Below are 18,241 nucleotides of genomic sequence, written 5' to 3' on the forward strand. Positions count from 1 at the left end.
GAGTGAATAGTAATTAAAAAAAAAAAAAAAGTGTTCTTTGCTCACTATTGTGGTATTTCTCAACACCTTATACAGTCAAAATACATCAGTTTAAACCAAACAAATAAAAATCTTTAACAGAATGACCTAACTTCATAATCACCCTGATGAAAAGCTGACAAACTTTTCAGCAGCTCATTTCTGCTGTCGCAGCTCCATTTTGAAATGGGTTACTATCAGGAATAAATACAAGAGACAAAAAAAAAATTAGAGTGCCAGAAAAGGTTTCAAATGGCACAAATACTACATATTGCAAGCTGCAGTAGCTGCTAGGACTTCCATATGACAATACATGTTAAATATCTGTACTTATTTCAAAACCAGAAAATGAAGACCAAGTTCTCCAGGAGCTGGGATCACACTGCATTAATACCTGTTTAATGGTTTGCAGACAAAGAGACACTAATAAAAAGAATTATAGTAATGGATTTTATTTAATCCAAGCAAAACCATATTCTACCAATTTTGAACAATCCACTTCTCATCAGATTACATGATTAGAACACTTAAAAGTAGGTTTCCACGTGTAAATTCACATGCAATGGTGTTTAAAGTAGAACCTTAATGATTCTATAATTCTATTTGACTCAAAATGAAGAAAACTATGAATTTTGGACACTGCACATAGCATTCCAAAGACAGCAGCCAACAAACCCCTGAAGCAGAGAAGAAAAACAATTCAGCAATGTTATGCAAGAGTTGAGAGTCAAGTGACTGCTCACTCTCAGCTTCAGTACGGTGACATACACCACAAAATGCAGTGGGTTAGGTATCACTGAGAAGATCTCTAAATATTTTAGAAAGCAGTGCATTTTCATTAGAAGCTACAGAAAAGTGAAAGGTGCACGCAGGGAAAAAAGAACAGCATTAAGATATACAGTGATAGAAAAAGTGGTTTAACATCCCAGAACGAAGAATCCTGCTCAAGGACTTTTTTTCATTAAACATTTTAAAACTGATGGTATGAAGAGTGACCTATGCACCTACGTGTCTTACACTGTCTTTGCAAAGGATGACAGGTAAAACCACCTTCAGACAGGAAGCCAACTTTCTTCCTGTTTTTTAATCAACAATTACTAAAATGAGAATGCTTCTTTCTTCACAGGATTTGTGAAAGGATAAATATATAGACAGATAAACCAACAAAGTGGGTATAAGTTACACATCTAGAGCAGCCTTTGGTGTGGCAGCAGTATAGTCTCTGGTGGATTCTATGGGGGAGTGGGACAGCGCATGAGGGAAAAAGTGTTTCATGCAGAAGCACAATGAGAGAATGCCAAAAGTGAGTGTGGGCTTCTCATACACCAGTGAATGTAGGTAAAATCCCTCTTGCTTTATAAAAATTCCAAAGTGTCATCAGGGGAGGAAAAACAAAAGTAATGATTCTTGCCATACAGGTAGAACATATGAAAAAATGTGTAATAAAACCTCTTTTACTTGACGCCCCCATCTTTTTCCCCCCCAGAAACAAGAGTATAAATATACTAAACAGCTTAATGACAACTTACCAGCTCTCATCAGATCTCACAGCCCAAATACTGGCATACAGATCATCAGAACACTGACACCATGGCCAAAGTACTGATCTTCAGCTGTATTTCAGCAGTTATGCTTGTGATTGCAGCTTATGGAGCAACAATATCAATAGACAAAAAACAACTTCTTACAGCTTTAATAAAAGATTTAGAAAACCTGGAAAAAAGCAAGGACGTAAGTGGTTGATTTTTTTTTTTTTTATTATGAAATCCTTTCTTTCCTTTTTCTCTAGGTATTTTTTCGAGAAAAAATTAACTTATTCTCTCTCTTCTCTATAGAAGATACATCTTGACTTTTACACACCAACTGAGAAACAGGTGAGTTGAAATTTTCTGTTTTCAGAAGGATTTCTGAAGTATGGCTACTTTAAAACAATGTGTTATTGAGTTACACTAAAACAATTTGCTTGTCAGAAGGGCAGGTACAAAAGGTAAATCTGAACAGTTCAAATTCAGCGTAGGGAGCCCAGTTTCTTAAAGAAAGATCCTTCAGCTTTTGATTTGTATTCTCAAACATTCACAGGCTGATGTACAATATTACCTCATTGTTCTGTGCAACATACAATACAAAATGAATCCTCTGTGTTCATCCTGCTTAATACACTGTTGAATTTGCAGTAAAAAGTATTTTATTAATTAAAATTGTATAAGATTTGTAGCAGGCAAGACTGTTGTATTAGTACTAAAAGAAGAGTTTTGAGAATGGACCTAGACTTAGGAAGAGATCACCTAGAGCAATATAAATATGAAATTGCCCATATTTTATTTGAACTGGATGCAGAGCAACTAGCAGGTTCTCTTTAAGATGCTTTAAGTCTTCTCTATCCCACCAGTAATGAAACCATTGTTGTGCTCTACCAAATTCTCCTCAGGAACAAAATGTTATCAAGCCATTCTGTATATATTAGCAATATATTTATGGTTTAAGGTATTTAGTTAATATCCAAGGCTTAGTTTCACAAGAACACTACCATTGTGGTCACGTCTCTCTAAAAAAATTGCACATCAGAGTGCAGAGAGTGTTCTAAGTACAGCTTGACCACAGACTACTCATCATTGACAGGCTGCTGATCTGTACTACTTCGCTTTTTAACTCAGTGTGCAAGCAGACCAACAAGAACGTCAAGTTTAGCACTAGGAAGTAGTTAAAAATCTTTGAGTTATCTGTTAACTACTTCAAACCTCCAGTTAAGATTTTAATCCAGAAGAATTCTCACTTAACAGTAATTTTGTTTCAGTGAAGATTTAGTCAGATTCTGCAACCACTTCCTTATCTGAGTCATTTTTCTGCTATGCTGGCAACATCCAATTGTAACTATTTCAGTGCTCCAGTGCCTAATTGCACATGTCGAAGGCTGATCAATAACACTACCACCAAGTGCCTGCCATAGCTTGTAAGAAAGATGCACAAAGTTAGTTATCATATTCAAAAGCCAGATCAGAGGCAGGCAGTCGAGAAAGCAACCGAAGAGCATTAACCGAGGGTGGGTCTCAAAAGGGCACCAAGTCTGACAGAGAGTTTGACTAATATCGAAGCTCTCGCCGAGATGTGATTTCCACGTGACAACCAGAAGCAAGGATTGTTTTAGGAGCAAATACTACAGCTTCATGTTCCTAAAAGATATTCCAATGTTTCCAGCCTCCCATAGAGATTACTCACTTCTCAAAAGCTACAATACTCTACCACATAACTAAGGCCACAAGTCACATTTTACAATACAACTTCAAGGAGAACACATGAGCTACACACTGTAGAAAACCACCAACTTAATTCCCAACATGAGGAGAAAAACAATGGCAAATTGAGATTTTTAAAAACTGAATCAGTCGTCTTCAGGAAATAAGTTGTATATGTAACAATTGTGCCAACTGTTTTAGGAGTGTAGCAGGAGAACTCTACAATGTTACCTGACAGAAATGGGCATCTTGGAGAATGAAGTTGATGCTGCGAATGCTGATGACGTTCAAAATATCAAGAAGAATCTCCAGAATCTTATGGTAGGCAATCTGTTTAACCTGGTTAAACAAAAAAAAAAAAAGAAAGAAAGAAAAAGTGTTTCAGTGTTAGTGAAAAACAATGCCAAAATCAGTGTTTTAATGCCTCGAGGTCTCTGTGTTATCTTCTCTTGAGAATACAGGAATTTATACTAAAATATCAAACATTTAAGTATATGACAATGTCTATTTGCATGATAAGCCAATACAGTAAACCAGATTTGAGCCATATTAGTTATGCAAATCAACATTTAAAAACATTTTCTTTAGTGAATCATGCAAGTCATCTTACTAACTAAAACTTGCTGTTAGGAGTATCACAACTATTTATACAAGCAACGGCTTTGAAACTATGTCATATGTTTATGACTGTAAAAAAGCAAATAGTAAATGTACTACACCTTGATCCACTACATAAACAAATTCCATGGCTAAGAGATCCTTCTGTCATGTTAGAAAATCTCTTCAGGCTAGAAAGAAATGTTTGCTTTTGCTGCAGTATTTATCACAGAGAGTGAATGTGCTTAGCTTGTAGTATTTTTACATTTACAAAAGTCTCCTTTATAAGCAGATTGTTCATCACATCATCCCTTAACTTTAAAAAAAAAAAAGCAATTCCCTTAAGAAAATTTAATATTTAAAAGATAAACTTACAGGAGTTGATGTATTATGACTAAAACTAGCTGGCAAGAGAGCTTTCACCAATCAACAGAAATATCTGTATTGCAGGACCTACTTCCTCACGGAACGAAATGCAAGACCTGTGAAGCTAATGACAAGAAAAAGTTTCCTGCATTTCACAAAGAACTGAGCAACTTTCTGAAATCTATGCTAAAATAATCAGACAATCATTTTTGTGTTTACTGCTACATTATTTATTTAAATATTTAATAATAACTAATTTATGTATTTTGCCCTGTGGCTTAGTAGCTTGCTGTTCACTTTGGGACCACTGTACGTTCATAGTCTGGGTGGTAAGAACGTTTTAAGATCACATTTGATCCTTTCTGTAAGCCCTACGGGCTCAAAATGGACTCTGGAAAACTAATTGGTTCTCACTTTGTCAATAAACTTACACAAGTATTTATTGAAAAAAACATTAAAAGTTACTTGTAGAGTATATTTAATAAATTTCAGTAACTTATAAAAATAATGTCTAGAGTCTTATTTCATATTGTCTTTTTCACTGCTGAATTACCATTCCCTTTTTTTTTTTTAAAAACACAAGCCTATCTCAAAAAAAACCCCAAACATTTACCAGTACATTAGTGCCCAAGTACCACACTTAAAACACTTGCAGATAACCTTCTTAAAGCAATATAAAATACCAACTTCTGTTGGTACACAGCACAAGATATAGCAGTAATAGTACCAAGTTACTTCTCCCAAAAAAGAAACCCCAAACTTTTTTGTGAGCTGTCCTACCGAGCAACACAGGCTTCCTGCTCTGTTTTTTTTTTTCCAGGAGACATCTTTCCCAGTGGTGCAAGCAAAACATGTAGTTCTCAAAAATCCTCAGAGACAGGTAAACATCATGAAAACAGTCACACCTGAAATAACCATGCAGGTAATTGAGGTACCTGTGCCCCAAACCACTTACATAGCCAATTCTTTCCAGCAACGACTGACCTAAAATGGATGATTAACATGTAAACACATGTGAACACATCCTGCCTTAAGCATTCACAAAAATCTTCTTGTGGAACTTCAGCAACATGCTTACTTCAAACGAAGATGGAGTCAGTCATGTGACACTAAGTTTTAAGCAGAAATACACAACTCAGAGCAGCATCTTTTACACTCCAAAACCCGGTGCTAAAAGTGCAAGCTGTAATTGATGAAAGTCAACCTACTGCCACCGTTATCAGCTCATCATTCAGCCTTTGATGTGTTTTGCTGGTGGGTAGGGTCTGGCCTATTTCACCTTATACTTAAAAAGAGACTAACAATGGAAACCCAGCAGTTTTCTTGAATGCTGCAAAGAGAAAATAGGTGTTAAGGTGAGCTAGCTGTCTGCCAGAACTGAGAAAATACTTACAGTGCTGTCATTTGCTGCTCTACTTATCTTCTCTTCCTACAGTGAAGGAGTGCTCTGTCCCCACCCACAGACTCAGAAAAGCAAAATACTGTCAGTCATCCCAGCCACAAACAGACCAGCTCCACCCTCTTCTCAAATCAGGTGCCTTCCAAATGACAGCCTGTAGTAACAGTAATACCTAAACACAGCATGACATAGAGGATAAGGAAACAGGCAAGACATTTATTTGTAAAAATTGTACCTTGTCAATCTTTGCAGACTAATGTTTCTCTTCACATAGATTCCTTCTCACTTGATAAATTCTTAAAAGCAGCATGCAAAAAGAACGAAAAGAACCCCTTTTAACGAAGTGAGATGATACTTAAAAACATAGGAAGCACTGAGCCTAGGAGATAAAGTCAAAGAGACTGGTCTTAAAAACACTCCTAAGCATGTGAAATGATATGAACACTTATGACTAGTACTGCAAATGAAGTGGAATTTTACTGTGCAGAACCTTGCAGGACCACCCATACCTAAGTGATCACAATGATAAAACCAAGTAAGGCTGTGATTGCCTAGAGGTGACACTGACCTGCAGGGTCAAGCCCAGAGAGCCCCTTGAATACCTTCTGGACACCCCACCAGGTCTGTCCCTGAAAGAGTTGGTGGGGGAAGCTGCTCCAAAGCGGGGCTGACTTGCACTCTACTGCTGTATATTAGGGAGGTAAAGGAAATGGAACTATACTTTGATAGTAAATATACACAGTTTATGTAAGACTAATAATAGATTTACAGCTATAAAATATACAACAAAAGGTAACTGTAGGTCAGTAACAGTGGTTTGGGTTCAGATTATCCATTATTTCACTGAGTTTTTCCCCTAGGGTGACTTAATAAACACTGTAACATTTCAAATCAGTTGCATCCAAAGCCTCTCACCTCCAGCAGAAAGCTGCACCTGGAAGCAACAGCATCACACACAACACGTGGCTTTGCAGACCAGCATTTTCCAACATCAGGCCACCCCACTTGCATTGCTGCCCTGGCTGGGGAAGAGGACACAGGAGCAGACTCCATTGAACACAGTTCAGTCCATCACTGAACCTTCCTTTACCTTTTCCTGTAAGTACGAGAAACCTCAACTCTGAAAATTTGGTAAAACCTACCTTTGGGTCAATCCATGAACTTGGATGTCACATGTGGAACAGATCTTGTAAACCCCTAAACAGTAAGCGTTAGATAAGGTAGGAACAGTCAAGAAGTTCAGAACCCAAGCTGTGATGGTGAACACTCACCCATGCACTCCTAAGGAAAGGCAGAAGTGACAGCTCACCAACAATTTCATAAACAAAACACCCAGTGTGAAAATAGACAGTTTTGGGGTTTTGACCTTCACAAACTCCTTTAGAGCTGAGCCACTACCTTCTGAGACAGCTGCAGGTTTGGACTCAAAGAGGGCAGATACTTTATTCTGGCACTAGTTTTGGGGATTTTCGTGTGACTTCTGTGCAGTATCCATGTTCTGCTGAGGATTTTGGCAACATTCTCTGCCTGGCTTGCTCCCCATGTAGCACCTTCAACAATGAGTTAAAGATACCTTTTCAGAGCAGTACCTGGCTGACTATAAAGACTGCTGATACACACAGCCAGCTGAGGTAGGAGGAAGGGGCTTGTGTTGCACATGCTTGTAGTCATGAGGCCTTTGAGACTGTGATTAATGCTTTAAATTGGCATTTCAGCTTCAGCCATACAGAACTGTGTCTTTCCTGAAAAGCAGGCAAGATGTTTGCATTTTGCATGTCAGCAGCTGACCGAAGTTAAGTCAAACAAAAAGCACACAGGCAAAGCACAAACACACTGGTGCCATCCTGTAGAATGTCTAAGACAAAGGGTAGCGTAAAAAAACCTTAGAATTAAGTATTGCTACTTTAACATAGCATTATTTTGCAATACAGTCCTTACATCTTAGAAGCATGCTTTCCTTTCTGTAAGGATGAGCACATCCAAGCAATACTGTTGCACTAGCACTACACAGATTTGAAAGACCCAGTTTAACGTCACTGAGTGGTTAATGACAGAATATTCATTTCACTGAAACTATAACTGCTTGCAAATGTTCTTGCATGACAAGTTTCTTGACTAAATTAGGTTTCAGAGAACACATTCTGACAAAAACAGCACAACAAATGAAGATTTATGCTCAAGTCACTGTGGCTTTGCATTCCCCGAGTGCTGCTGAACTGACAGAACCAGCCACAGAAAGTCAAGCAGTGCAGGCAACAAAAGCGTAGTGGAATCTTGCTGAAGGCTGTTGCTGTGCACCCAAGAGACACAGCAGTGGTCACCATGCTTGTGTGTGCAGAGGTTTGCAGACTGCCACAACACAGCACATGGTAAGAGTAGATAATGTTGAATGTAACAAAAAAGGTAAAAGCTCAGGCTAAATAAAAAAAATAGTCGCTAAACAGAGTAAGGAGCATAGCTCTACAGACAGGGACAAAAACCAGTTTGCATTTGTCCATAAAATCTGTGTAGAACCACACAGGGGGTTCTCACTAAAATGTGTTAAGTTTCCAAAATACAGTTTGGAACAATATTAACAGAAAATGCAAAACAAGGTGAATTTTTCTAGACATACCTTTTCCTGCAAGTTGTAAAAAACCTCAGCATAACCCTGCATGATACTTTAAAAAACTGATTTCCTGAGCTCTCTTCTCCTACTTGATCCCACAGCTTTGATATAAAATCAAACTATACGTGACATGCATCTGAGGAGACAACTGTGTGACATGACATAGCATGTATGTTACATGCTACATGATATGTATGTGACACGTGACACACAACATCTGTGGCACATGACTTGTGACACGTGTGACATGTGACAGGACATGAGATGGATGTGACATGCAGCACATGTGAGATGACATGATTTAACATGACATACCACCTATGGACAAGCCAGATTTGACATGTGTATCAAATTCAACACGTGGCACGTCACAGGGATGCTGTGTCAGATTTGACCTGCATGTCACCTGTGACGTGTACGGGTGTACAGGTAGAGCAGGTGTGCCTGTACCTGTGTGCATGCATAGAGACCACACACATGCACAGCCCTGTCATACACACTGTGTGCATATATCCTCACCAGCAGACCTCCTGTGGGGCAGGGAGGGAGAGGCTGAGCTCTCCCCTGCATGCTGTCAGTGCTGCTCATGTTCACATGCTGTTTTTTTGGGCTGTGCAACCAGCCATGTACAAGTGTATGTACATATGACACATGCACATACCTGTTGGCAAGACACCTTCAGGCTCGTTACTGGAGCCGCAGCGCTCCTGCCTCTCCCTCAGGCTTGCCAAGCCATGCATTCTGGAACCAGTGAAGCAGGTGAGGAAAATGCTGCACAGCTCCTGCACTCTTTCATTTACCAGCTCCCTGCATTCCATGTATGCTGTTAATTCATCAAAGAACCATCCAGATACAAGAACTGGATCCATACTGCTGCCATCAACTTCTTTCTCAAGGATACAGCTATCATGCTGCTCAACACAACACATCTTTTCCACAACAGAACCCCTCTCAATGAGGAACTTAAATTTCATAGATGTTTTGGTTCACTGTTCAATGAATAAAGGGGCTGACGTACACACACACAAAAAAGCCTTAAATATGTAAAAATAACTGAGTTAACTACGAAACACCTTGGGGCCGATGTCTCAGCAGAAGTCTAAGTTCACAGAGAAAGATGGTCCAGAAACGCACAAAATACTAAAGCCTTGCAAAGAAATTTATTGAAGTTTTAATACCCCTGAAAAAAGGCAACACTATGCTCTAGCTTGGAATACGACAGCCATTCTTAACCACTCAGAGGAAATACTACATGCAGTAAATAAGTGGAACGTGTGCCACAAAAGGACAACAAAACACCACCACCCCTCCAGAGTTAAAAGATAGTAACAAAGAACAAAACAAAACAGCAAAATAGCAAAAAAAAAGGTGTCACAGTCAGGGTATTAACACATCAGCAAGTTTCAACAACTTGAAAATCAACATAAGAACAGCTCCAGTAAAAAATCCATGTACTAGTGAGATAAACAAATTAAGGTAAGAAAAAAGAAATACTGGAAGGAGGTTTTTGGCTTAGAATCCTCCGTACAGTAAGAAGCTGAAGCTGAAACACAATGACAGCACTACACTATTAATGATGTATGAACACATTACATCATTGCCCAGCTTCTCACACCTGTAGGATATACAAAAGTCAAGTAACAACGCAAGTGTTCCACCTAGTTTAAACACACTAACGTTGCACAACACCACACAACAGCCAAGGATGGTACTTAACAACATCCTTTTAAACATCGTCATAGTGTATCATATTCTTACCGCAACTTAGAAAGAAACAACCTCCCTCCTGACATGCACCATTTTTTCAGGTGATGATGCATGCAGTACATTTTGTATGGACTTGTCAGTATGGAGGCTGGAACAGTCCAACTAATCCACAAGCACTAACATCTGATGGCTTTTAGGGCAGAACACAAAAGTTGGAAGGAACCTTGTTTCTGGTGACTTCTGCACTACATCACACTACTTGGTTATTTACAGCTTTGACACCTTTGAAATGCTTTTAAATGCTCTGCCAAAAATAGCGACTGCCACAAAACAGCTGAGTAGCAGTTTGGCGATTGAAAGTCTCACGTTTGGAAGTTGAGAGATGATTTTTTAACCCTTCTACCACAAACAATATACAGTAAACAGCAAGCCTCTAGGCAAATCCATGCTACACAAAAGCCTTAAATCACCTAGTAAAGGATTCTTATAGATTAAAGCAAGTATTGCAAATTTTTCTTCCTGAAAGCGATTCTCACATTGGCGTAACTTTTTTTTTTAAAAAAAGAAATCCAACTTCTAGAGACTTCTTTTTCCTTCTTAAAGACAGTTATGAAAAAGGCAGGGAAAAAGAAGAAATCTATGCACAGCAATACTGAAACTAGGAGGAAACTCCCATGTTAGTAACTCCACAGGGTGTATACAGGGGGTGGGAGTCAGGGAGAAGAAATGAGGTTGCACTGGGGTGTAAAACAAAACTGATTTGCCAAGCTGCTACATACTTCTATGAGAAAACATCAACTTTTGGAAGAGACTAAACTGCTCCAGACTGTTTTGGTAGCTTCATTTAACTTGACAAGATGCAGCTCTGGAATGATATTCTTGCTGCAGGTAAGAACCTTACAGTTAAACAATTAATCAGAATTACATTACACTGAAATAAATTATCCAAACTGACTTCACATACAGTCCACCTCCCAGTCAGTCACTGAACTGCTCGATGCGGGGAGACTTCACAATCCAGGATCCATAATTACGTTGCTCCAAGGAGCACTGCAGTAAGCTTTTAGCTCTTTGGTACAATTCAGATTGCATCTAAAAAAAGAAAAAGAAGGATCTTGAATGATCTCAAGAAAGATGGTTACAGAGAGCTGTGTTCTTTACCACCAGTGTACAACATGGCCAAGCACAAACCTTGTAGAAAACAATACCTACAAATCTTACAGTTCCCAAAGTTGCTAACAATGAGAGAAAGTGTTACAGACTCAAAACCAAACTCTTTTTATATGTTTGGGCATTTATTGGGATGAGAGAATTGTTCTGTTAAGCATTTCTTCTGCATCTTTTCAGTTCCAGTAATATGTTTACAGAGAAAATAAACATTCAGTATCATTCATTGTAAGCCTAAACACATAGTGAATGAATGATGTTAGCAGCCCAACAGCCAATTAGCAAGTCATTCTATCTTGAATTAGTTTCTGAATCATTAAAAAAAAATCTCTTGCATGTTCTCACAAGTGGAAAAAAACTTTATCTAAATACTTCATAAAGAAATACTGGTTTATAAAAATTACTTTGTAAAAGCTTAAATTTTACAGAACAATTTTGGAAATAAAACATTTCTTGCACCAAGGAAAGGAAACATCCATAAGAGTAGAGAGAAGGAAGACAAGCCCATATATTTCCGCGTATGGGCAGAAGCGAGTGAACTGTGCTTAGAGTCATCAAGAATCACAGTAGCTCCTATGAGTAATTTCTCTGCATTTTTATTCCACAAAGGGACCAAACGGTGTCTTCCGATGAACCGGTCCTACTTCGCTTATCCTCTAACCTAAGAGTCCCTCCACAAGACTACACTGTGGTAGAAAAATAGCTATGTAAGCATGAAACAAAAATAAAAAGATGGAAAATGAACTAATGAACAAAAAACAACCCCAACCTTTTTAACATGGAATTATTTAACACGAGGAAAACATCTGGCAACCCTCATATGCTAAGACAAAACATGGCACGTTCCCAGAGAGAATGTTTCCAGGTTCATTCAGTGGCCTGGATTTTACTTGAAAACAGCCCTTCCAGCCGTTCCCAAGCCAAGGCTTCCCCCCACCCCAGAGCTCACCTTAGCTTCGTGGTAGGTGGGAGCCTGAAGCAGAGGGTCCCGCCCCGCCTCGGCGGCGAGCTGCCGGAAGCGGCTGAACATGGCGGCCTTGCAGAGGCGACTGGCCCTGTGCGCGCCGCTCCGGAACGGGGACCTGCGCCACGGCGAGAGGAGGACAGGGCTCAGGACAGACCCCTCACAGCCACGCTGCCGGGAGCGGGACGGGGCTTCACCTCCTCCCCTCTCATGCTCTGTGATTCAATCCTACGGCTCTGCTAACACTTACAATGAGCAAAGCTAATGCACAGCAGCCAACACAAGCCAACCAAAAGCCGTCTTCAAATTGGAATTCATCTGAACTAGGTTGCTGATTGGTCTTATATATTGTGAAAGCTAAAACATTCACTGTCAAAGACAATGGAATAGAAGTATCTCAACTGAAAAACTCTTCATTTTCATTTCTTGGTATCTCACTGTAGAGTTACAATATTTCTAAGATTACAGTCTAATCACAGGTTCTGTTCACCTGAAGCAGGAGAGAATCCCTCTCATTTAGGTAATACTGTTGCCCGCATGCACAGCTGAAAACATGCACACTCCAGCGAGCCGGCACAAAACAACAAGGCCAACTCTGACTTCCAGCATAATGACAAAAATTCTCACCTTTCAGTGGTTTTTCCATTCAACCCATCGACAACCTCTAGTGACACATCTGACAACGACCAATTCAAACTAAGAGAGGCCTGCTGAAAGTCTGTTTGAACAGAGTGTGCAGCATTCACCAAATACACGTGAGATCTGTTGACCAGGTAAGGCATGGGAAGCTCTGCTGTCAGTGCATCGTCAATCCGCTGGTTTATAGCTTTTTCCAGCCCTCTTGTATCCTTGCAATTGCCATTTCCTGTTCAACAAAAAAACATCAGGCACCTATAGAGTACATCAAATTAAAACAAACAAACAAAAAAGCAAAGATTCCTAATTCCTATTGGTCTGCATAATATTTAGTTTTCCACACAAAACTTATGTTCAAAAAACAAAAACAGTTCCAATATTCAGTTCACAGAACCAAAATGATTTCACAATTTCTTCTCCAGAGGCATCATTATTTTCATTGGATGCCTCTTTTCTAGAGCAATTACTCTTCATCAAGTCTTCATATCCCTTCCAGAAGACACCACTAAAATAGAAGCTGCAACACAATCTTTGATGCTTTAGATTAGATACTCTTCATCACTGCCACAAAATCTTAAAGATTCACCATCACCCTGGCAATCCCTATTCCTCAACAGAACATTTATTTGCATTCATCAGGACAAAGGGAGAGGTGTAAGGAGGGGCAGACCATAGACACAACACAAAACAGATACCCCAGGAGTTTAACTGAGTATTTTCAGTTAAATTCCATCAGATTTATCACCACTGCTCAATTCTACAATCAGGTGACTAGTGCTGCCACCTTTAAGTCAACATATTTGACCAGTTAACACAGCATTTGTTGCACTTGGTTATTTTCTCAATGCTTACAATTTAATTTGCTACAAAACAACACTGAATATCTTCCGTTACTTCAATACAGAGTGAAAGAAGGGCAACGTGGCAAACTAAAACAAATCTACAAGGCCAGATAAGTGCATGTAACTGAGTTTTACATGAGGGCATTTCAAAGATGACTAGAAAAAAAAACCACGTCAGAAAAATACTGCAATTCTTTAAAGAGTCATCCTGGTTTAATGAATGCTTTATAAAAATGTAATCAAACTAGAAAAAGAAAACATAGAAAAAACCCACTGAAATTTGCATTAAGCTTACCTACAAGAACACTGTTGATATACACTGGTTCAATGAAGTGACTCAGCAGCGCTCCCTGAACACCAAGCACTTCCCACTTCATCAGTTTGTCACTAGCTGACATACTGCTCACTTGAACAGTTTTAGGTGGACTACAAACACTTAGGTAAATCTTGCCCTCTATAGCAACATGGAGATTCAATTCCTCATTAGTTTCATAAGCAGATATAGATTGTGGTTTGAGATGTCTAAAGGAGGACAAGAAAATTAATTTCAGTGAGAAAATGAGACGTGATGGGAAAGTGGTATCTAGTTCTGTTTCTCAGAAAACCATTATCAACATACCTGTCTTATGTTATATGTTCAATACTTGCAAATTTTAGAAATACTACATTCAGCTGCTCAAGCTAATAGAACACTGAAATCAGTATCTAAAGACAAAAGAGTAATTTCCACCTAACCTTAATTATCAGTTGTGTAAATGTTAAAAAACACCAGTATATGCTGCAAACAAGCCATCGCTTTGTGTGCACTTCACCTCTAGCATGAGTTACTTGGAGGTTCTTGACCTTGTGAAAAAGCAGCAGCAAGGTTATTCATCTCCTTTAAAACATAACTTTCTCTACAGTTCTTCAAAGTATTCAAAATAAGCAGATGCAACGCAATAGGGAGACAAAACAGTGATTGTTCTGAAGCAAAAATAGTTTTCCCCCTTAATTAAAAAGGGACGTCAAAGCCTAGAGTTTTGAGCCAAGTCTCCCCAGTTTTATCATAACTTACAATGTTATGATCAAAGGTGCTCTTGCTTTACTACATTACTATAAAGTAATCATCTTACTTTGGCAATCAGTCATTTAATTCTGGCTGAAGTAACATACTACCATCTGTTAGTAAGCGGCCACATTTTGCTACTGAATAGATTACGTGCAAATAGCTCTTTAAAGAACTCTAAGTTTCATAAGTGAATCCACTGTTATTAGAAAACACTTCCCAGAGTTTGTCACAAGAAAGCACACACAAAGAGGGACAAAAAGCAACAGAAAAAGTGCTGAACATGTGATCCTAGCTTACAAAGTGCATCCACTCTCATCAATCATTTCCTCTTAGGAGCAGGCTACAACACTGAAAGTCATCTAAAAAAAAAAAACTTCTGCCATTCTAACAGGAGGAGCTCCCCTGGTCAGCACAACCTGCAATGAACTGTCTGGGAGTTCCAGTTTAGCAGTGACTGCTGCTAAGTGTCAAAACTATTTAAAAGAAACTTTCAGAAATTTAGCAAAATTTAGAAGTGTCAAGATCAGCATAGGAATATAATCATCCCATGAATGTCTCATTAGCCCTTCTCTGCAAAGCAGATCAGGAGCTTATTGTTTCAGTTCAAGGGTTTTACACCCTAGTTTCGTGGTGAGAAGGACAACATTAAGTCACTTCTTCAGTGGTTTAATTAATGATTTATTAGTATTTTAATTCTGTCTTGGGAGGGGGGTTAACAGTAAGTACTTGCCTGTAATAAAGCGTTGTCCTGAAGCTATAACCCATTTAGAAGGTTTTTGTGTCAGTGTATTGAGTTGTATCTCATACTTACCACTACCACTATGTATATAATGCTTCCAAAACATGAAAAAATAATTCAGAATAGCCCCCCTCATCTTAGACTAGTGCAACAATGTGTATTTTCCAAACTCACAACATGTTAGGCACTGTGAACAAATCAATCTTCTGCTACACCATCTCTGAAAACAGCAAGGCACTTACAGCTCTGATTTTAGCTGAGCAGTTCCTTTCGGAAGCTGATTCACGTAGAGGAGGAGAGCTGCATTCTGCTTTAGAGTAAGCAGCTTCGAGCCTGGTGCCGTGCAAAATATGGATTTCTCTGTCCTCGCTGGATTCTCATTATAGAACAGCAAAAGATGTCTATAAAAATATCTAAAAGATAATGTTAAGTTAGAGTAAGCATGAGAAGCACTACCTCATTTACAAATACACGGATACTCACATTCAATTCACAATTTGAAAATAATCCAGCAGGTACTAACTATAAAACACAAGTTATACATGTGCTTCTGTTTACATTTGCAGAAGTAGAACTGAGCAGATTGGCCGCAAGAGAACTGGCAACTATTTGTACAGCGCTTCTCACCTGAGCAGGGAACGCCTTGCGCTGACGATGGCGTGGCTGTCATGCAACACTCTCCCATGAGGCTGAAAGCACCGACTGTAATTACATTCTCCTGTTCCTAGAGCTACAACTTCATGCTGTCCACCTAAAAAGATAAGATTTAGTTTCACGTAATTGTGGTGGGTTAACCCTGTCTGGCTGCCTGGTGCCCACCACGCTACTCTCTCACACCCCCTGTCCCCCAGCAGGTTGGAATTGATGACCTAAAAGGTCTTCTCCAACCTAAATGACTCTATGATGCTATGAAAAAATAAAATTTAAAAATTTGTAGATCAAGGTAAGGGCAGGGAGACTGCTTGCCATTTACCACCATGTGCAAAATACACTCAGCTTGGGGAAGATTAATTTACTACCAACTGGAGTAGGATCGTGAGAAACAATACCAAAATCACCTTCCTCCTCCCCTTGTTCCTCCCAGGCTCAACTTCACTTCTGACGCTCCTACCTCCTCTCCTCCCCACCTGAGAGGCACAGGGGTATGGGCAAGCACCAGTTCCTAAGACTTTGTGTTTCTGCTGCACTTTCCCTGCTCCAGCATGGGGTCCCTCCCACAGAATATGGTCCTTCACAAATCACTCCAGCCCGGGTCCTTCACAGAGGACCCAGCAGTCCTCCAGGTCACAGGTCCTGCTAGAACACCTGCTCCATGGACCACAGCTCCTGCCAGAAGCCTGCTCCCATGTGGGTTCTCCATGGGCTGCATCTTCCTTCAGGACATATCTACCTGCTCCAGTCTATACAACTCACTCCTCTTTGAGTCAGCACAAGGAAATACTTAGGTCCTGAACATCCGTAGGAACGCAGCACAATGACACATGCAACAGAGGCCTCAGAACAGGGCGTGACAAAGGAGAGTCCCTCTCTACACTCATCTACCAGATGGAAGTGCCTTCACAGAGGCTCTCTGGGAGCACCAACAGCAGAGGTTTTCCACACCCCAGGAATCGTCACCAACACAGACTTGCCTCGTTCAATGATGAAGGCAGCCAGTGAACTGCCACAGCTTTGGTACTCAGGGTGTTTGGCAGTCAGGTCGTTAAACACTTCTCTGAGTGTCTGTGAAAGTTTTTGATACTTAAGCTGTTCTCCTAGGTGAAACAACAAAGGTCAGCAAGACACAAACTTGCAGAGGGGGCAAAAAAAGAAACCCTGATCAACCACCTTCCACTTGGTAAATCTAAACACCTGGTAGAAGCACTACTGACACACACCTTTGCAATTCAGAAGATTATCAGGATGGACACGAATAAATAAAGGACCAGAACACTTTATGTTTTTAGTATTCATGATAACAAATCAGGGCTATGGGTCAAGTTTGATTCCCTACTGCACACAGTACTTCAATTAAGGACAGAAACTCTGTTTCTATTTCTGTCACTAATTTACCAATTAAATTCAAGCAATCTAATGAAATTGCATCCATTTGTAGAACCAGTGATGACTCTCTCTTTTTATTGACACTAATTCTACAATGTTCTTCAGTGAGAAGATGATTAAAATAACAGTAACTTCATACAGATCAATAAATGTATTAAAACACTAATTAAAATTAAAAAAGCCAAGCAATTACTGGGTAATTTGAATCAACAGAGAACAAGATGACTACTCCTTACCAAAACTGATCCTCGAAACACGAACAGAGTTTGCTGGAGCCTGGTGCTTAGCAGGAACACAGAGAAGACCTAAGCAAGGAACAAAATTTCAAACTGGGATGGACGTTCCAAATTTCAAAAAATCAGATCTCACATTATTTCCAGCAAGTTAAAGTTTCTAATTCTCTTAAGTATTTTCTTTTCTGATTTTGAAGTCCTTGTAAGCATGGAATTATGTAGGCAGCAGCCCTTATGAGAAGATAAATGTTATGGCAACTGAATTCTTTTTAAAGGATAACTCATTGTTGAACCCGTTTAATTATAAAAATTCAAACCCATTTAGGATAAACCTCATATTGCTGTTACCTAGTGAACAGCAAATCAAGTACAGCAGTAGCAAATAAATTCCTTCATTATTGTCTGCTCTGTGCTACAAAACGATGCATCTCCTAACACAAAGGAGAAAAAGGAAAAAAGTTTCAGAACCATGCCACAAGTAGGCCTGCCCAAAGGATTCAGGAAAACTGAGAGAGGTCCTGATACAGCAACATTTAAGAAAACTGCAGAAATTCTGCCTAAGAAACCTTTAAGCCAAGCTTTTCAAGTTCTAATTATATGTTCCTAAAATATTTACCTGGCTTTTCAGAAGCCTCTTTCCC

General features: G+C 39.4%; 1 protein-coding gene across 1 annotated transcript in view; it reads right to left on the bottom strand.

Moving 5' to 3' along the window:
* Positions 1-10,906: 10,906 nt before the first annotated feature.
* ADAD1 (adenosine deaminase domain containing 1 (testis-specific)) overlaps positions 10,907-18,241 on the bottom strand; it is a gene marked incomplete at its 5' end in the record, with an annotated part of 8,057 nt that continues 722 nt past the window's right edge. Inside the window, 9 exons of the mRNA XM_008945058.1 lie at positions 10,907-11,020; positions 12,045-12,177; positions 12,687-12,924; positions 13,833-14,059; positions 15,567-15,737; positions 15,952-16,075; positions 16,956-17,078; positions 17,604-17,643; positions 18,217-18,241. The exon at positions 18,217-18,241 is cut by the window's right edge and continues 172 nt beyond it. Of these exons, the coding sequence (XP_008943306.1) occupies positions 10,907-11,020; positions 12,045-12,177; positions 12,687-12,924; positions 13,833-14,059; positions 15,567-15,737; positions 15,952-16,075; positions 16,956-17,078; positions 17,604-17,643; positions 18,217-18,241 (1,195 nt within the window). The remainder of the gene's footprint in view (positions 11,021-12,044; positions 12,178-12,686; positions 12,925-13,832; positions 14,060-15,566; positions 15,738-15,951; positions 16,076-16,955; positions 17,079-17,603; positions 17,644-18,216) is intronic.

This window comes from Merops nubicus, unplaced genomic scaffold (assembly GCF_000691845.1).
Source record: "Merops nubicus isolate BGI_N331 unplaced genomic scaffold, ASM69184v1 scaffold2518, whole genome shotgun sequence".
NCBI lineage: Eukaryota > Metazoa > Chordata > Aves > Coraciiformes > Meropidae > Merops > Merops nubicus.